The 18,258-nt window shown below is 38.3% G+C and overlaps 1 protein-coding gene across 1 annotated transcript in view; it reads left to right on the top strand.

Annotated features, from left to right (window-relative positions):
* Positions 1-18,258, top strand: part of LOC103141463 (SH3 domain-containing RING finger protein 3) — a 102,012-nt gene that overhangs the window by 78,672 nt on the left and 5,082 nt on the right. Inside the window, exons 4-8 of the mRNA XM_007557128.2 lie at positions 4,271-4,579; positions 5,968-6,083; positions 9,270-9,440; positions 13,077-13,360; positions 16,701-17,026. Coding sequence (XP_007557190.1) covers positions 4,271-4,579; positions 5,968-6,083; positions 9,270-9,440; positions 13,077-13,360; positions 16,701-17,026 — 1,206 coding nt within the window. The remainder of the gene's footprint in view (positions 1-4,270; positions 4,580-5,967; positions 6,084-9,269; positions 9,441-13,076; positions 13,361-16,700; positions 17,027-18,258) is intronic.

Below are 18,258 nucleotides of genomic sequence, written 5' to 3'. Positions count from 1 at the left end.
GCATTAAGCCTCAGTTGCCTCAACAAATTTTGCTAAAACTGCTGAAAGGTCTCAATTGCTATACCACATAGAGCTATTTCCGTTTTGTTCTTGGACGAATAGTTGTTTAATTGGAAAAATGTTACCCTTGTTTTCTTCTATAGCTTATTTATATGTATTCTGTTGACCAGCCCAGCCACACACATGGACAACTGATGGTTTTTGTTGTGGTTCTTGTGGTAATCCTCTGCATTAGGTTACCTCATTTGACAGTGCAAAGGTTGCATTGAAATTAGATGCAGTGCCAGTAACCATCTTCAAATGAACCAAAGCTATTTGAAACATGAGACGTCCTAAACAGCTGCAAAGCTGTGAGCATGTCTAACGTGGACTAAACGATGCATGTAGACAGTGTCGGAATTATCCTTTATTATTTCTGGTAAGAGAGCATACTGTAAAAATAATTACTGCATGAAGACACATTGAAAGCTTCTGTAATAGTAGGTAGCCCTGCGTCTTAACTTACCTGTAGATACAAACACGAAGGGATAAGGAGGAAAGGACAGTAATGAATTAAATTATCTAGCTGCAGGCTTTGTACAATTGAATTTGAGATTACTTTGATTTAGTTATGAGAGTAGGTGGATATATTGAGTGTGAACTTGGTTTGAGTTCAGGGTGTCCCAGTTTGTTAATGCATGTGTAAAGGTATAGCTGCGTCTGCTGGACCTGGTGTTTGGGTAGGTGTAGTGAGTGGGTTGGATCCTGTTGTATAAGTTTAGGAGATCTGTAAAAGAAGCAAGGTTAGCGTAGGTGGGTTTGTGTTCAGGGGCTGTGGCTTTTCGGCTGATTCATACTGACTGGAAATTAGCTTGGGACATGCTTGCTTGGTTTTGTTTTCCCTTTGATGTGGACTCGTATTGCATGAACTCAGGTCTTAGTTCTTTGTGCAATAGGCTGTAAAAATATTTATATTTTTTCCAAGTTTCGTTGTGTTGCAACTGTGGATTTTTAGGGGGATTGGATGTTATATGATGAACATAAATTAGTGTAGAACTTTGAGGTGGAAGGATATCTAGTTTAGATGTTTTTTTTATAAATAAAAATTGTAAAGTTTTACCATAAATTTGCTTAAGTCAACATTCCTTGTAGTTAGAATTTTTGTTCATTTGGGCTATGTTGATCATCTTTGCACATGTTCAGAGTTAACTATTCAAGTCTTGCCACATACTCTGAATAGGATTTGAAATCTGCACTTTGACTGGGACATTCTAGCGGTTGATTGCTTTATATTAAATCTGCTGCAACTCAAACTGTATGCTCAAGTTTATCCTTCTTAAACGTTTGATCTAGTTTTCTTTTTTCCTACCGATGAAATGCGATCTCAAAGAATGATAATGCCACCACCAGGTTTTATTGTGGGAATGATGTTTTCAGGATGACATGTTCAACATGTTTCCCCTTATAAGTCTTGTTTGGCAAACTGTGAACAAGGCTTATCACTTTTTTTTCGATATTAGATTTCTTGCCCGTCTCTCAGGAAGACCTGATTCATGGAGTTGGAAGATCTGCATTTGCGCCATGCTTTTTCGCTAAAGTCAACAGTGCTCTTTGAGATGTTCAAACCTTGGGATATTGTTTTATATCCTAATCTTATTTCAGACCTCTTCATAGCTTTTTCCCTGACCTGTCTGCTTGGTCTTCGAATAAACATCTGAGGCTGTCACAGAGCTGCTGGATGTATACTGCGATTAAAATACACAGTTCAAGTGGTACCAATACTTTTTTCAAGGCACTGGATCTGTTCAGGAAGGGGATTGTTTGCAAAAGCGTGCGTGTTTGTTGCCGGATTTTCCTTTTCTTAGCGTAGCTATCCGCTCATCGGCTCATCACAGTATTACGTTGAGATAACACTCAACACAAAAATCGGTGCAGCTTCTCAACACATAGAAACGGATTACCTTGGATTATTTATTCAGCAGGAAGAGCCACGTAAAAATCTCTTTCTCAGACATACTCCTTCATGTGCTTTGCACCATAACAGGCACATCAGTAGCTAGAGAAAGACTGACACATCAGTGATTTGTGTGTGTCCGTGTGTGTGTGCGTGTGTGAGGGGAAATGCAAGGGCCCATGTGTGTTTGCAACATACTTACTGGATGCATTTGGGGATTCAAACCGGATTGTAAGTTACTCTAAAAGATCACATGTGGCCTTATTGACCTTTGTGTGCGCGCGCGTGTGCGTGTGTCTGATGTGGTTTACATGCATGCGTGTGTGTGTGTGTTTGTGTTAGCCTCATGAGAGTTACATCTCAGTTATATCTGCAACGTCAATCCATCATGCTCATTACCATATGATTTGGCTTTGATTAGCATTTCTATTAATATGGAAATGCAACATCGCCAACACTGAACCCAGACGAGACAGCCTTTTACACTGACTCTTACTCGTACGCACACGCACACACACACACACACACGCACACACACACACACACACACACACACACACACACACACACACACACACACACACACCTGATAATAAAAATTGAAGGAAACTCTTGACTTTCTCTCAAGGGATTGTTCAGGGGTTTAAAGACTGGTAAGCAGACATGATTGGAATGTAAAGTTGTTGTGGCGTTAAAGTTCTTTTCGCTGGCTCGTTATTTATAGCTTAAATTTTCAGTGAGCCTATGTGAAATAAACTTAATATAAGAATAAGACAACTGAAAGGTCACACTTAAGCTGAATATTAACTTCAAGTACGGATATAGCTTGCGCATACGTCAGGTGTGAGTTGATATACATACATAGTCTACATTGGTAATAAGTGTTGAAAACGTCATACTAGTGACAAAATTGATAACTCTTGTGTACCAATTTAGTTCATGTAGCACCTTGCTTGAAGGTGCACTTCAGGTTGAAGGTGTTTTAGAAACTGTCAGAGAACAGAGAACTAATGAGATGTTGTTGCAATCACCTCTTTGAATAAATAGCTTGTATGTTAGAAAAAACTTCAACATTAAATAAAAATCCCAGCTTGCTGAAGCTATTTTAACTATGCATTGCTGTTGAAACACAGCAAATTATAACCATGTTTTACTGTTGAAATTGGCAGTTATTTTTACCCCGTATTTTGTGAGCCACTATCTGAACAGTAGAGTCACACAATACAAGTTGCTTGAGGGCGACTGTGACCCCCAACACCTGCGAAATACAGACGGTCAACTCTGCTGTGAAGTGCAAGAACATATTTTCCAATGATTTGACATTTTTGAGTTAAAAACCTTTTTTGTTCTACACAGTATTATAATTTTCTTACACACTGGGTTTTATTTAGCTGTTAAAAAGTCAAACTAAAAGAAACAAACGCATAAGACATCTTCAAATAGATTCTAATTTATTGAGATTCAACTGTGTGCCAGTTAATGTGAGTTAGTAAAAATAGTGTTACAATTTACATATAATGATATATTGGAGATAGACCTTTATGTCCACCTATAACATTTGATCATTTTTCTCAGTCTCCAAGTGAAGAAAAAAATGCTTCTGTTGCAGAAGATGAAGTCATGTGAACAGACATCTCTCTAGGGCTTAGGCCTATATGCGAGATATTGAGAGCCTTCTGGCCACTTGGAAAACATATCTGCATGCTTACACTTCCTGCTCATAACCTCGAGAAACCTATGTGGGCAGAAACAGAACAAACGAGTGTGAAATTTGAGAAGCAGCAAGGTGTTTCACTGCTTCAGGTGTTGTGAAGATCCTGTTTCATCTTCCTCTATTTTATCTGGTTTTATTTGTTTATGCCGTGACTTCCTTCAGCAGTTAATAGCAGCCTGATGAATTCCAGGCAAATGGTAGATTATTACATTTTACCCCCTTCCCCTCCTTCATACAGGTGGCTTCACCGTCTGCATTTTGTTTCATATGCATTTGCTGTAACCTGGCTACTGTAAACATTAGCAAATCACACTGCAAGACTCTTTCGTTTAAGCACAGTTGCCTGTGCAAATAATTTTTTTCTAAAATGTGGGAATGGATTTTGACCTGTGTGCAAGGATGCTACACCACAGCAGCCAAGGCTAGTCATGGCAAATGATTATTATGTTGTAAAATTTAACAGCTGCCAACAAGAACAAGCCAGTAAAGGTCAGATTAATACTCTTGTGTATGTTGGAGATGTGCACGAACCACTCAGGTCTGACACCTAACATCTGAGCTGCTTCTCTCTTAACCCTTCCTCCCCCCGTTTCTTATCCCCATCTGCCCTTTTCTCTTCTCAGTTAAATGAAACGGCAAAGCAGCTGATGGAGATTGACAAACCTATGCCAGCGAATGCACCAGGTCCCAGCTCTGAGCCAGCCCCCCTGGGTCCCTGCACTCCCGGTCCCTCCCCCAGTGCGTCGCCGTCTAATGGAAATGGCTCCGGCCACAGGAGAGGTGAAGGGAAGAAAAACGCAAAGAAGCGCCATTCTTTCTCCGCACTCTCTGTCAGCCAGAGGGCTGCCCAGCTCAACAACAGACACAGCATGGAGATCTCACACCCGGTCCTCATCAGCTCCTCTGACCCCAGAGCAGCTGCTCGCATTCAGGTATCTCCACATACTGGAATGTGCACAAAACATAAATTAGCTAAGGGAACACACCTAGGGTATACAGCTGAAACCAGATATTTATATACATCAAATAAAAAATTAAAAAAAAACATTTTTTTTTTCTTGCTCTTCTGAAGTTAAGTCCAACCAAACTTCTCTTGTTTTAGGTCAGTTTGAACAACCAAAATTATTTGTATTTGCTAAATGCCAGAAAACCTAATAAGAACATTTTTGAGAGATTTGTTTTAACCTTCTTCAAATTCAAAAGTTTATACAGACTTGGTCTGATTTAACTTCAGACAATGAGAGAAAAAAAATGTGTATGCATCTTATTGGTCTGTATGTAAATCTCTGATTTCAACTCTCAATACACTTTGATGCAAACCACTTCATTGCAACTCCACAGTCTCCAACAGGTTTTCTTCGAGTATTATCTGTAATTAATTAATTAACCAACTTGCCTCTCGCCACTGGAGAAAAAAGCAGGTCAGATGGATCTAGTGAGATCAAAACTGGGATCAAAGTATAATACTGCCCCCGCCATGTTTCACAGTGAGCAAGGTTGTGTGCAGTGTTACCTTTCTGCCACACAGCAATTTTACATGTAGGTCAAAATATCAATTTTTGACCTCACTAGACCCATCTGACCTGCTATCTGTTTGGTGTGTCTCCTGCACGGATTTGACAAAAGCAGTAAACTGAACTTTTTCTGAACATGGCCATTGGTTGCCTTTGATTTTAGGTATTAGAGGAAACATAACGAATGCAAAACTGTTGACAAGGTGTGAACACTTACGGCAGGCACTGTGTAAGGCAGGGACTTTCATAAAGTTATGCTTTTAAATATAGTTTGTTTTATTGTAATATATATAGTTTCTCAATATAAAAAACTGTAAGGATACAAGGGAGTAGGTGGTTTAAAATTTAGCATTAGAATAGAATAGAACATAAATATCCTTTGTTGTCCCACGGTGGGAACATTCTGGCATACCAGCTGTACGCTAAAGGTAAATACAAGCTTGCATATTCAAACTAAGGTAATAAGTATAAAAACAGAAAGATAAGATAAAGAGACTGTAACTAAGGGCAAATTACCATTTCTAAAGCATATCAGTTCCTCTGCTGCTCTGCATTTTGCAATGAATCCCCTGTCACCTACTTGTTTCAACTGAAAAAAAAAATAAAATCATTTCTCACTTTGAAGGCTTCTGTTTGGAGTCATGTCGCTTTTACTGTTATGGCTTCTGGCTGCATTTCTCACTGAGTTCAAAGTGCTTTTGCTGTTTGTAAATAGTTCCCAGGATGCTTAAAAGCCTACAAGCACATTTTTTAGGCAACAGTTTACATTAAACCGATGTTTTTCTGTGTGCTGTATCTTCCTGTAGGATGCATCTCCTCCAGGTCCCTCTCCATCCTCAGTGGGGATACCGCTTCCCCCCAAAGTGGCGTCTCTTACCTCTGAGCTGTTGGCTCATGCCAAGGTGCAGCTGCCGCTCAACATGTGAGTACTTAAGGCTTCTTCTCACTTGCCCGTTGTATATGTGCCAGATGTACAAGCAAGATTTCACAAACTACTTCCTGACGTTGTCAGAAATGTTGACTCTGTTGTGCCCAGAGCTATTGGCCATGTTCCACCACCTCTGCAACCACATTTACTCCTTCACCGGTCAAGGATGAAATCCCTCTTCAGAGAGGAAAAACACAGTTCACTAAGCTGTGTGTGGCTTGGATTTTTAACAAGCTTTACCATTTCTAAAAATTAAGACACCAAGAACTCTGACAGCGGGCTGTTCATGTTTTTTTTTTCTGGTGTTGCTGGTAGACATTTGGAGTAGTGTGGAGATAAGAAATGACACACTGGACAAAATTAGGCACATCTTAATATGATTGAAAAGTAATCTTGTTTCTGTAATTTAAGTCCGGACTTATATATATTGTAAAAATTTACCTGTCCGTTCATAGATATTTTTTTGTCATTCACCATTTAGATATTTCAGATTATCAAACTAAATGTATTATCAGACAAAGAGAAACTAAGTAAATGCCAAAAGCATTTTAAGGGAAAAAAATAAATAAACTAGCCTGATCTACAGTGGGCTGATAGAAAATCTATCAGCCCACTGTAGATGTAATTATTATAGTGCCATCCTTGTCAGACCCACCTGCTGTCAGGCATTTCCAATATCAAGCAATGAGTTTATTACTGCACTGTGAAGGAATGTTGGCCCCCTTAACTTTACAGAATTGTGTTAATTCCTCCACAATTCGGGGTTTTCAACCACAATAGCCTAGTTAGACCATGTTAATGGATTTCAGTGAGATGAAAGTCTAGACTTTGACTAGGCCACTGCCATCTGCCATATTATCTTGAGATGACTTTCTTTTTCTGTAGTGCTGTTAGTTTTAGACCAGAAGTATGCTTTAGAAGTGCACAACTTTTAAAGAATACAACTTACATTTCATCAGAATTTCTTTCTTTAAATCTTGGGCTTCAGCAATAGTTTGGGGAAAAATCAGAAACAAATTTATTCTCTTCTTGAGTTTTAGATCATTGCATGATGTTTTGCGTTTCAAGATTTGTTAACCTTCTCTATTTAAGTGATTTCTTCACAACTGTTGTGACTTTAAACTCACATATAGTCAGCTTGGTTTGGGTATTTCTCTTGATTAATAAACCCATAACTTCAAACCCATTTTTTTTAATTTAATTAATTAAATTTAAAACCGATTTAACTGGGAGTAAGAAACTATCACAAAAGAAACAAAAAAATCAGGTCATACTATTTAAATCCCATTTGCTGATTAGACACTTTTACCAAGCACTTGCAAACTCTTCTCATGATCATAAACAAAGGTGTGTTTTTTTAGATTTAGCTTCAGGGTTTGTTTCACTGAACACATAAAAGCCCAGACTCTGAGATCTGTGAGTCTACAACATCATCACCATCGTTCGGACGGGATGTGATTCAAATCCAGCAGCATTGTCGGCTTTAATAATATCACCTTCCCAGTAGCTTAATAGGAACACAAGCACACACACACACAAGTACATGCACGCACACACCTGCACACACACATACCAAAACAGAATGGCTTTGTCCCACTGATGAGGTCCTACGTTTTCATCTTGACCTGGCAACTATTCCTGTTGCCAAGGGGAGACGGGAGACAGTCCCCACATCTGTTGCCATAGTAACGAGGAGGTAGCACATATATGGCTTGTTTACTCTGCGATCTCATCCAGTCTGGCGCTATGGACTATAAATGTCTCCCGGAGACAGGTCCATGAGCTCATTTATATGTTTACACAGGGGGCAATTACTGACTTAGTCATATCCATCTAAGAACAAAAGTATATAAATATAAATATATATATATATGAACTACATTTATCTTCTGAACCGGTAAACAAGCACTTATTGATCAGGCATGCATTTATAGCAAGCCTTTCCATTCAGGAAGCAAAACTATTCAGTCAGCCTCAAGTGATCACACACACAGAGACATGACCTGAATGCTGGATTGGTTTGTTATTTTTAAGTGGAGACAGACAGCTTGCACTCCTAACCTAAGTTGAAGAATATGACCCTCTGCTGTTGTTCTGTAAATATGGATTTTTGGATGCAACAGTAGTCCAAATATAGTTATTTCCCCAGCATATTTGCCAAGTATATTCATTGAGAATTGATTTTTATCTTTTCTAACGAAAAATATTAAAAAAAACAATTTAAAAACACATGAACATCTGAGCAACAGACAGGAAGTATTTCATCACAATGAACAATAATTGGTGGGAGGTTCAAACCAAAATGTTTGTCTTTGTATGCTGACAAAGATCCAGTTCTGGCTGAGAATGTCTTTGTGAGCATCACAAAGGCGAAGTCATTCAGGACAGACAGACAATGAGTGGCGCTCAGTTGTCTGTGAGCTTGAATTGCTTGACTTTGAACTCTGCAATGAACTATTGATAATAATGTACTTGTAAAGCTGCAAGATTTCTAAAATAATTACCGTCATGATAATTTTGGTCATGATTGAAATCCTGAAAATTAATAAAAAATTTCTCCCTAAGCTTAGAAATGCATTGCATTTATCGTGCTTATGAGGGATAAATGTAAATTTTCTCCAAAATTTGCTTTTCTATTTATAATTTTCTGAATTTTGTTTTTGATAATGTAGGCCTTCACCTTAAAAATGTCCAATTATGTAATTAACCCCAACCAAGCCCCTAGGCTACCGAAGATTTGCACTGCTGGCCTGGCAGTGCAAATCTATTATCTCTCAGCGTTTTTGTGATTTTTTTTTTCTTTTTGAGCCAAAAATCTGAATAAAAATTTGTTGATTTAGTTGAATTAGCTTAATTAGTTGCACAGTCCTTTCTCACATCATTACTTTTACTCATTAACAAATGCTTCCCATTTTATTTTGGATGTTGGCAAAAATAGCAATTTCTTTTTTCCTTTTGGAGATTATATTCCTGTTTTCTTTGAGCCATCTTGATGATACCACAAATTGCTTAAGCTTGCATGTGTTTTTCTTAATTCTGGCAATTAGATTTTAATCAGATCATTAGATATAGATGCATGATTTCAGATGCCCGCTAAGAGATTTGCAAACATTGATGAATAATTCAATGTTTTTACTCAATTTTACAATGAATTTACATCCTACTGCCTTTCTTGTCCAGATATTTAGCTCTATACGCCTACAAGCCCCAGAAAGCTGACGAGCTGGAGCTAAGGAAGGGGGAGATGTACCGAGTGACAGAGAAGTGTCAGGATGGATGGTTCAAAGGCACCTCACTAAGAACTGCCGCCTCTGGAGTCTTTCCAGGAAACTACGTCACTCCCGTGTCCAGGTTAGTGGAGGTTAGACAAAACAGCAGCGATATTTTGTCTTTATGATATAGAGATAAAACAGAAATAGTTTTGATAATTGATGCCTAATGTTCAGTATTTCTTATTATTTTGGCCGTCTTGAGAGGGAATGATCTGTTGAAAAGAATTGAAGAAAAAATTATTAAAATTGACCATTACTAAAATTGGTCTTGGGCAAATAATTTTCCTTATTGTTTTTTTTTTTGTTTTGTTTTGTTTTCATATTTGTTGTAATTCCACTTAAAACTGAATTCTACAAATTAAAGCAGTGCAACGATTTGGCACATAAAAGTTTAATTAAAAATACCTGAAGAAAAATTGGTTTTAAAATGTAAAATCATTGCTGTAAAATGCATACATTTTGCTACGGTACAACCACAAACTTTAATGTAATTTGCTTGATTTATACGTGGTTGGCCCACACAAAGTGATAAATATTTGTTAATTAGAAAGAAAATAACTCAAGGGTTTTGAATTATTTGCAGTTAAAATCTGAAATGCCAATTTGCATGTGATACCTGTAAATAAAATCCAGTAGAAATGGACAGAGATGCCACAACTACCGAGAAATGGCCATTCTTCTAAACTCACAGGCAAGGTTAGGAAAGCAGTAATCAAGAGATACTCTTGTGGCGCTACAAAGATCCACAGCTAAGGGAAAATCTGTTAAAAGAACAACTCTCAGTCTTGCACTAGAAAAGCACACTATCTGTAATAGTGAAGACAGCTACTGTTGGAAAAATAAGGGTGATGAAGATGTTATGGTCAGAAAACTACATGACTCACTAATGAGAAGATAGATGGGACTAAATATGGAGCAGTACTGGAAGAAAGCCTGTCACAGACTGCTTGACACTGGGCTGGAGGTTCAGTCTCCAGAAACAAGGATGCCAAACATGCAGCCAGAGCTAACCTGGAATGTAGCTCTGGCTGTATGTTGGATCAAAGTATGTCCTTGAGTTAGACTGGCAAAATCTAAGTCCAACTTAAAATCCAGTCTTTGGCAAGACTTGAAAATTGCTGTTTACTGTTGTTCTTGGACCAGTTTGATCAATTCACAAGAAATTAGAATAAAATCCATTGAAGTTTTATATTGAAACCTCTCAAAATGTAAGGACTTGTCTTTTACAAGGAATTATAACACATCCAAGCTTAAAGAGCAGTTCAGGTGTTTTATTTAAAGGTGACACATTTAAAGGCGGTCGTTGTAAATAGGAAAAACGCAGGGAAAAGGGATAGATATAGAGATAGATCAAATGTGGTTGTGAAGTGTAAAATTGGAGATGGCTGAAACAAAACAATACAGCTTGGAGAAGAAGAAGAGGAAAAAAAAACAAAACCATCATACGAAGAGAGAAAACTGCAGCCAGAACAGCAGGTTTACTTCTCAAGTGCGTATGAATGGTTGCTTCACATTCGGCGCTTATGCAATCTCAGAGAGAAAAAAGAGAGCGAGGCAAGATGAACGCATAATCAAATGAGAGGCAATTTGTTATTTTTTACGCAAGCATACTCTCTTCTCCTCCTCCCACTCCTCCCTCCTTACTACCCCCTCCTTTGTCTGCAGTGCAGCTCAGAAATTTCTCTGTATGATAATGAGAGGCTTTCAAAATTGCTCACACACAGAAAAAGACTTAAGCGCAAATTTGTGTGCATGGCAGCCTGATTTCATAAAAGGACACATGAATGGCTTTGAACTACTAGCAACCACAGTCTTCCGCAGACATTTATTGTCATTTTTATGGTCACAAACTGGAGTTAAAGCATCTGTAGGGACCTTTGGAAGCATTCTGTGCCAAGCATGCGGAAGAACCAGATGCATGTAGTGACTATTTGATATCCATACAGAACCTGAAATCAAATAATCTGGGAATAACTCAGTTGTGTCTTTTGTTTGAGACACACACACACTCGCATGCACACACGTAGAAAGCCATAACTCTGTATGTGTCTGACGGGAAGTCGATGGGAAGCCATAAGAGTGTGAATACCGCTGCGTCAATAATGTTCAGTTCACCGTTCTGCCATTCAGCACTCTGCAGACAGAAACATGAGCAGCCTGCAGCAGCATATATGATGCAGCAGGACACTACATCGTGCTGATCCACCAGTCAGACGATAATAGTGACATTACTCACTCTGACAGAGCTTACTAGTACTGTTTGCAGCATCTAGTCTGCTATCATGAACTAAAACCTGCATCCGTGTTAATATTTTGTGCCCAACAAGCAGGAGAGTACCTATGGCAATGCTTGCAGCAAAATGTGGCGCTTTGAGCTAAATTTTAATATCAGATGAGAATAGCTCTCTTCAGTTCTCTTTTCCTTTTTTTTTGTTTTTTTTTTTTTTAAAAAGGGACCCTTTTTGTTTCAAATTAGCATGTTTTCCTCATGGACTCATTCTTGGATCATTTCTCTCTTGATGTCAATGAATGTATTTCTTAGGCACGGATTGCTGTTGCCAAAAAAAAAAAAAAATCTGGCTATTTTTCACAGCACCCGCATTCAGCAGCAATAAAACAAAGAATGAATTAATAAGATGGTAAAAAAAAAAATAGCATGGAGCTTTGAGGTAGGAGTGCCTGGTGGTGAAACTGGCACTATGATTTCATGATGAGATATAAGACACAAGTAGAGAAAGTGCTGGTAGAATAGGAACAAAAAAGGGAAGGAAAACTCTCCTTCCACTGCATGTTTTTAATGTGATTTTATGTAACATTTGTCTCGGTTGGAGACACTTTTACTCAAAAGTGTTGTTTTTGTCCTGGTGTTGGAAGCGGACATGAAACACTAACAGACAATGCCTATACTTCTGCAATACCTGGCCATACCTTTAGTACTGAATATCTATAAGAACTAGACTGCTGCAGCTACATAATAGTAATACAACATAAGGTTGTATTGTTTATTGAAATAAGATTGGCTACCATTACATGTCACACAGACCAGGGGGACATAGTGAAGTTTAGAATCTAAGACTGTTGTCAACTCTTTAGCTGTACTCTAGTGCAAATGTATGTAAAATGGAAAAAATCCCTCCCTACTTGTTTCTCCTGTTATCGCTCATCATTATTCATGAGCTGAGTAATATCCATTTGTGTAAATAAAAAGTTGAGAAACGGTGCACTAAAAAGCTTTTTAATCAAAGCCAGGAACATATGAAAACCACATTTTTTAAAACGGTTTAAAAAAACCCCGTTTATTATCATCATTGACCTTTCGTTAGCTTCATCCATTTCTGTGAAGTTTAAGAAATCTGTCAAATCTAAAAATATATTTGTTTACATACAATATATGAGAATACTACAAATATAATTTCTATATGAAGGGTTTTGGCTGTCATCTTAAACATCCAGTTTGGTAGGTTGCTTAAATGCCACTTGAGGTGGTATAATTACCATTTTCATGATGACACGCAAGTTAAGTAAATACTATATGAAGGTCCAATTATGTTAATTTTACTTATTTTATGTTGGTGGGTACGTTTTATATGTAGCTGAATTTAAAAAATATATATTTTGAATGTGATTTTAAAAGCATAATGAACACAAAAATCCAAAAAACAGACCATTTGGTCAACTGATAAATCGACTTGTTCCTCCTGTCTCTTTTTCGAAGGGCTCCATTTGGACTTGCATCTCCTCGAGGTTCGAGTTTGTCCAGTCCAGTCGGAGGAGGGGGAAGTGGGTGCAGTCAAGCGGCGGGTAAAATCTCAGACCCTTCATCCCCCGGGTCTCCCGGCCCCTCGTCGTCTCGTCCCGCCACTCCGCTCGTGACCTCAGCAAACTGCGTCAACAGTGTCAGCCCCGCGTCCTCGCCACAAACTGCCGCCGCCCAGCTGAAGAACTGCCTGCGTTCCAGCCAGCATGTGGCCAATCAGGCCCGCACGTCAATGCAGCTGGGTAAGCAGAAACACGAACACGTAGGGTGTGTATTTTTGACTTAAATCAACAAATTTCAGTTTGAGTGTGCAAAAGCTGTTTTTAGATGGATCTAATTCACACGATTCATTTGGACACATTAAAATGATAGAAATTGAACCTTTTTCATTCATAAACTGAACAACAACTTGTGTATTTGCAGCATAATGAAGTTTCCTGAAAAGATGTCAAAGAAGAAGGGATTCTTCCTGCTGAATATTTAATTAACAAATTGATAGAAATAAAAGAGATTAATTAAATATGTGTCTTTTTTTAATGCTGTTTGCACAGTTTCAGCTCAGGCTACTGACTCCAAGCAGCAGAGTCCTTATCATTTAGGACATTGGAGCATTTTACCCACTTTTGTTCTTGATTAGAAAATAATGGAATATCGAACAGTCATTAATCCAGGTACCTACTATAGCAGGCACAGGTCCAGTTAACGTCCTCTTTCTTTAATTGTCTTTCTCTTGTACATTTGTCTTGTTTTTTTTTTTTTTTAATGTTTCTCATTTTTATAGTCGCTAATCAAAAATCTGTATAACAGTGACTGTGAGCATTTTGCTACAATAAATGGATGACTTTATGTACTGACTTGCAAAGAGAAGAAACCCAGAGTTGGGCAACAAGCCTGATTTAGGAATGCAGCAACATAAAAACTTGAGCTGATATTGATGTTCGATATAAATATTGCTGTTATGGCTGATAAGCAGTACTTTTTTTTATTACAAAAATATATTTCTGCATGTTTATGTATCTGTATTTATTATCGCCTACCGTTGTGACACCATGAAGGAATGACCACACCACTGACATTCCTGCACTGATTCATTATCTCTGTCACATGCCCAAACAAATACCACATGGACAACCACTCTGCCTCCCAAAACACTCAGACAATAACAAGATAAAGACAAACAGTGATTATTGAAATTGGCCTGGTTTTGCTTTTCGAGACTGAGACCAATTTGCTAAAAAATGACTAACAATAGTCAAGACTAGTGATGGCAGTATATTGTGCATCCCTAATCTGAGTGGCTTATTTGTTCGGTTTAAACTCCAACCAATGCCAGAAAACCAAGCAACTTTACTGAGTTCAGGCAATGAGGATTCTTGTTTGACTTTAGGCAATAAATTATTTTGGTTTCCCTGAAATTACCTTCATGCTCAGTTGTAAATGCCACAAACTAAGAAAATTAAATTACTCTGAAGGTTGGACCATGGAGATAGTTTAGGTTTTAAGAATAAATCTAGGTTGTTTACTATTCAGGTTCTCCACAGCCCATTATTGAAACTACTTTTTTTTTTAGATAATTTACTATTTAGATTTTGTTTATGCACGTGGCGAGATTTGCTCGTTTGTTGGCGTTAAATTATAGGAAACTAAATGATTCAAATAATTCTTTGTTAAAGTTAGGCGTAGTGTGCAAAGCTTCTTGTTTAGGTTTAGGTGAAGTATCTGGCTGCTCTAAGTTTATCATTTCAGTTGTATTTACTCAAATAGGAATGTGTAAATATCCATGCTAACAGGAAATGAAACTACAAAGATCCTTTTAAGGAAACTAAACTTCAGTGTTAAGATTTGGCAAGAAGTGTACTTTTTTATGTTTAGGAATAACATGGAAAAACAGTTCTTGTGGCAAAACCAAATCAATAAGCCAAAGTCAGTAGTTCATTTTATGCATAGGAAACATAATTATTTAGTTACGATTAGGTGATACGATTAATCACTTCCACTGAGCCTGGCTTTGTTGTTGTGCTTTGACACCAAAAGAGTTAGGGAAACTAAACTATACTTTGTTAATAGAAGGCAGGACATTTGTTTAAGTGTTAGCACTTATTGGAGACACTGAGTTTAGGTTTTCCCACTCGTTTATGCACCGAGAACCATTTATAACACTAATATGACTCGATCTGTTTAAAATATGTTTGAGAAATACGCTGCAGCACAGGATGATTTAGCAACACTCCAGCGTTACTTTATCCAAGCAAACATGCAAGCTAACCCCACATGTGAAAAACACTGAAACACGGTGCTCTGATCTTTCAGTGTTACTATTTGTGCTACAAGCAGTCACACTCACATATACACGCACACACACACTCACACTGTTGCACTAGTACAAGGTCTAGATCATATCAACCTTGCTTTCCACTTGGAGTCTATTCATCTCTTCAATACCCCTTTCTCTCCTTCTCTTTGTGTCGTTTCTTTCTCCCTCTGAGAAAATAATGCTGAAGGTCTCTTTGGGAAGGCTGAAGAGTACACACTCAGAGAGCACTGCCAAGATTAACACGCGCACACACACACACACACACACACACGCAGACATGTGCACACCCACGTTCATACACACACTCAAGTGAACTCACAAACTGACAAGCACATAGCCGAATGACATCACTGTGCTTTTTGTTTTATGGAGGCGTAATGACAGAGCTCCTCGTTTTTTTCTCCCTGATTTTTTCCACTTTTTTTCCTCCCTTTTCTCTTGTTGCTTTGTGTCTTTTTTCTCTCTCCCTCACACACACACACACACACGGACACACATCTGGTCTCGATTACAAAATTTAGTATGTGCATAGTTCTGGCATTTAGTGGTTTCATCACATGACCAGCTCACCTCTATGAAGGATTTTTTTAGTAGCCTGCTGCAGTGTAGCAGAGCAGGTGGCTGGAAAACTCAATTGTTTTTGCCATTATCTTTATATGGATTTTTATTTTTGAGTGACCTACTTAAGATTTTACAATTTAAGGGTTTAGATTTGTCTTTTAAATTAAAGATGTTTGTAAGAATGTCAATAATAAGGGAATTTGACTAGGAAACTGACACTTTCGACCAGTTGGCTCAGCTTCTGAGAATCTTTGGTAGTTCTTTGTTTTCCTTTTTGCAAATTTGTTTGGATGTCTTTAAATATGAACTAAAAAACAGAAAAAAATGCACTGTAAGCACTGTACCAGCTTTTAACCATGATGTTGGTAGAATGATGCTAAGGTTTTATTCCACTGATATATTTTGAACTAAATTTGCTTAGCTTTAGAGGTAGTTCATTTTTTTTTCTTTTTTTCCTTTCTTGACTATATAATTGAAACCTTATTTTTGTTTTCCTGCTATTGTTGGTCACTACAACACTTTTTACCTAAAAGCATAGCAAATGTCCATAGAATTAAGTAATAAAGGTTGATGTAAAGGTAATACATTCATAATGATTGTATCAGCAGATTACTAGTCAGATCATTAAAAAATGATTATTTCAAACATTACTTTCCTGATTTCAGTCAATCTTAGTGCAACCCTTGCATTTGTTTTGTTTTATTTAGTCCATAGTCCACCTGCTGGAAGTCCAGAGCGCCCCACTGTGTCCATCTCCCCACTGCGTCCTCAGAACTCCTCTCCCTCACGCTGCGCTGGCCAGTCGGCTCGTCCCCTCTCCATGGTGTCTCCAGGACCCAGCTTAGGCCCCTCCCCGCTCTCCTCCCCGGCTTCACGGCCCATCCTCCCCCTCTCCTCCCCTCTCTCCTGTCTCACACCTCCCAACGTCTCTGCCGTGTTTCTCAACGGTGAGCCAGCCAGTCCGCTGCAGCCGCCTTCTCCTGGTCCCTCCCACGCTCCCACCCAGGGGGCTCTAGCACCCAAAGTGGAGAAGGTAGGACTTCTGCCCGCTTGCAATTAAAAGACTACTTCTCAGAATTATAAGTTATTGATTTTTCTTTTTGCCAGCAGCTAAGGGAAAGATTATTAAATATTGATGTTTTTGAAAAAAAATGTCAAAATCTAAAATAGTTTATTATTTTTTTTAACCTACATTAATTTATTACTGGCATGAATGTCCACTAATGAGGATGTAGAAGAAGAACAGTATTTAAAAAGGCAACGCTTTGTGCTGATGTGACTTTTCGTGACTCCAGAGATTGTGTTCCTCCTGTATATCTTGCCTCTTGTGATTTAATTAACTTGCCAAAGTCAAATTAGAAAAGGATTTCGTCAAATGTCACCTTATCCTCCTTGTTTTTGTAGGTCTGTATTGTACAGGTTCTACATCTGCATGTGTGTATGCACTGCGTGTGCAGACTTGCTTAGTGTAATTTGCCCAGGGCTTTGCTACAACTGCTCAGCGGACCCTTGTGCACCAGCAGTGAAGGATGCCGCCGAAAGCTTGCATTTGTCTCGGCTCCATTTGTTTCACTGTTGGCTTCACGCGCTGGGACAGCTAATCTAACTACATGGCTGCCTGACAAACAGCTCATTGACTGTGGAACAGCATGCAGAGGCTTTGTTTACATCAGAGATGGCCTGGAATCTTCTTGTAAAAGCTCGACTCAGAGTTTTGCCCCACATTTTGATCATATAAAAAAAATAATAATAATAAAATACGTTGGCAATTCTTTAATCCACCCACTTGAACCAGGAAAGGTCTGGAATTTAAGTATTTTTTCTGTAAACATTTGGAAGAAGGATTAGTGTTTCCAGACTTTTTTTTTCTGTTTTCACTGTCAAAAAGCTATATCCACCCATCCAGAGTTCCCTTCACTCATCTAGCCATCATTGTTTGTTCATCTGTCTAATCATTTGTTTGTCTGTCCATCCATCTGTCCATCCCAGGGCCTTCTTCATCCAGTCAGCAGTGCAACAAAATGCACCGCTGTGCAGCCCTTTTTTTAAAAAAAGTCTTGACTTCAAACTTGATATCTAAATTTTGCCTCCACCAAATCTCCCCAAGCATGCTGTAATTAAAAGAGTAACAGGTGTGCAAGTCAAACTCTTACAGTCCAGTTCATATTTTTTGCTTGTTTGAACAGGACAAGACAGATATAACCAGGTCTGAAGTCATATTTCACTCGCGAGAAAATGATAAAGCAGCTATGCCGACACAGTTTA

The sequence above is a fragment of the Poecilia formosa genome, unplaced genomic scaffold (assembly GCF_000485575.1).
Source record: "Poecilia formosa unplaced genomic scaffold, Poecilia_formosa-5.1.2 Scaffold84, whole genome shotgun sequence".
NCBI lineage: Eukaryota > Metazoa > Chordata > Actinopteri > Cyprinodontiformes > Poeciliidae > Poecilia > Poecilia formosa.
Note: the sequence above shows the minus strand (reverse complement) of the source record. Positions and strands in the feature narration are given on the sequence as shown.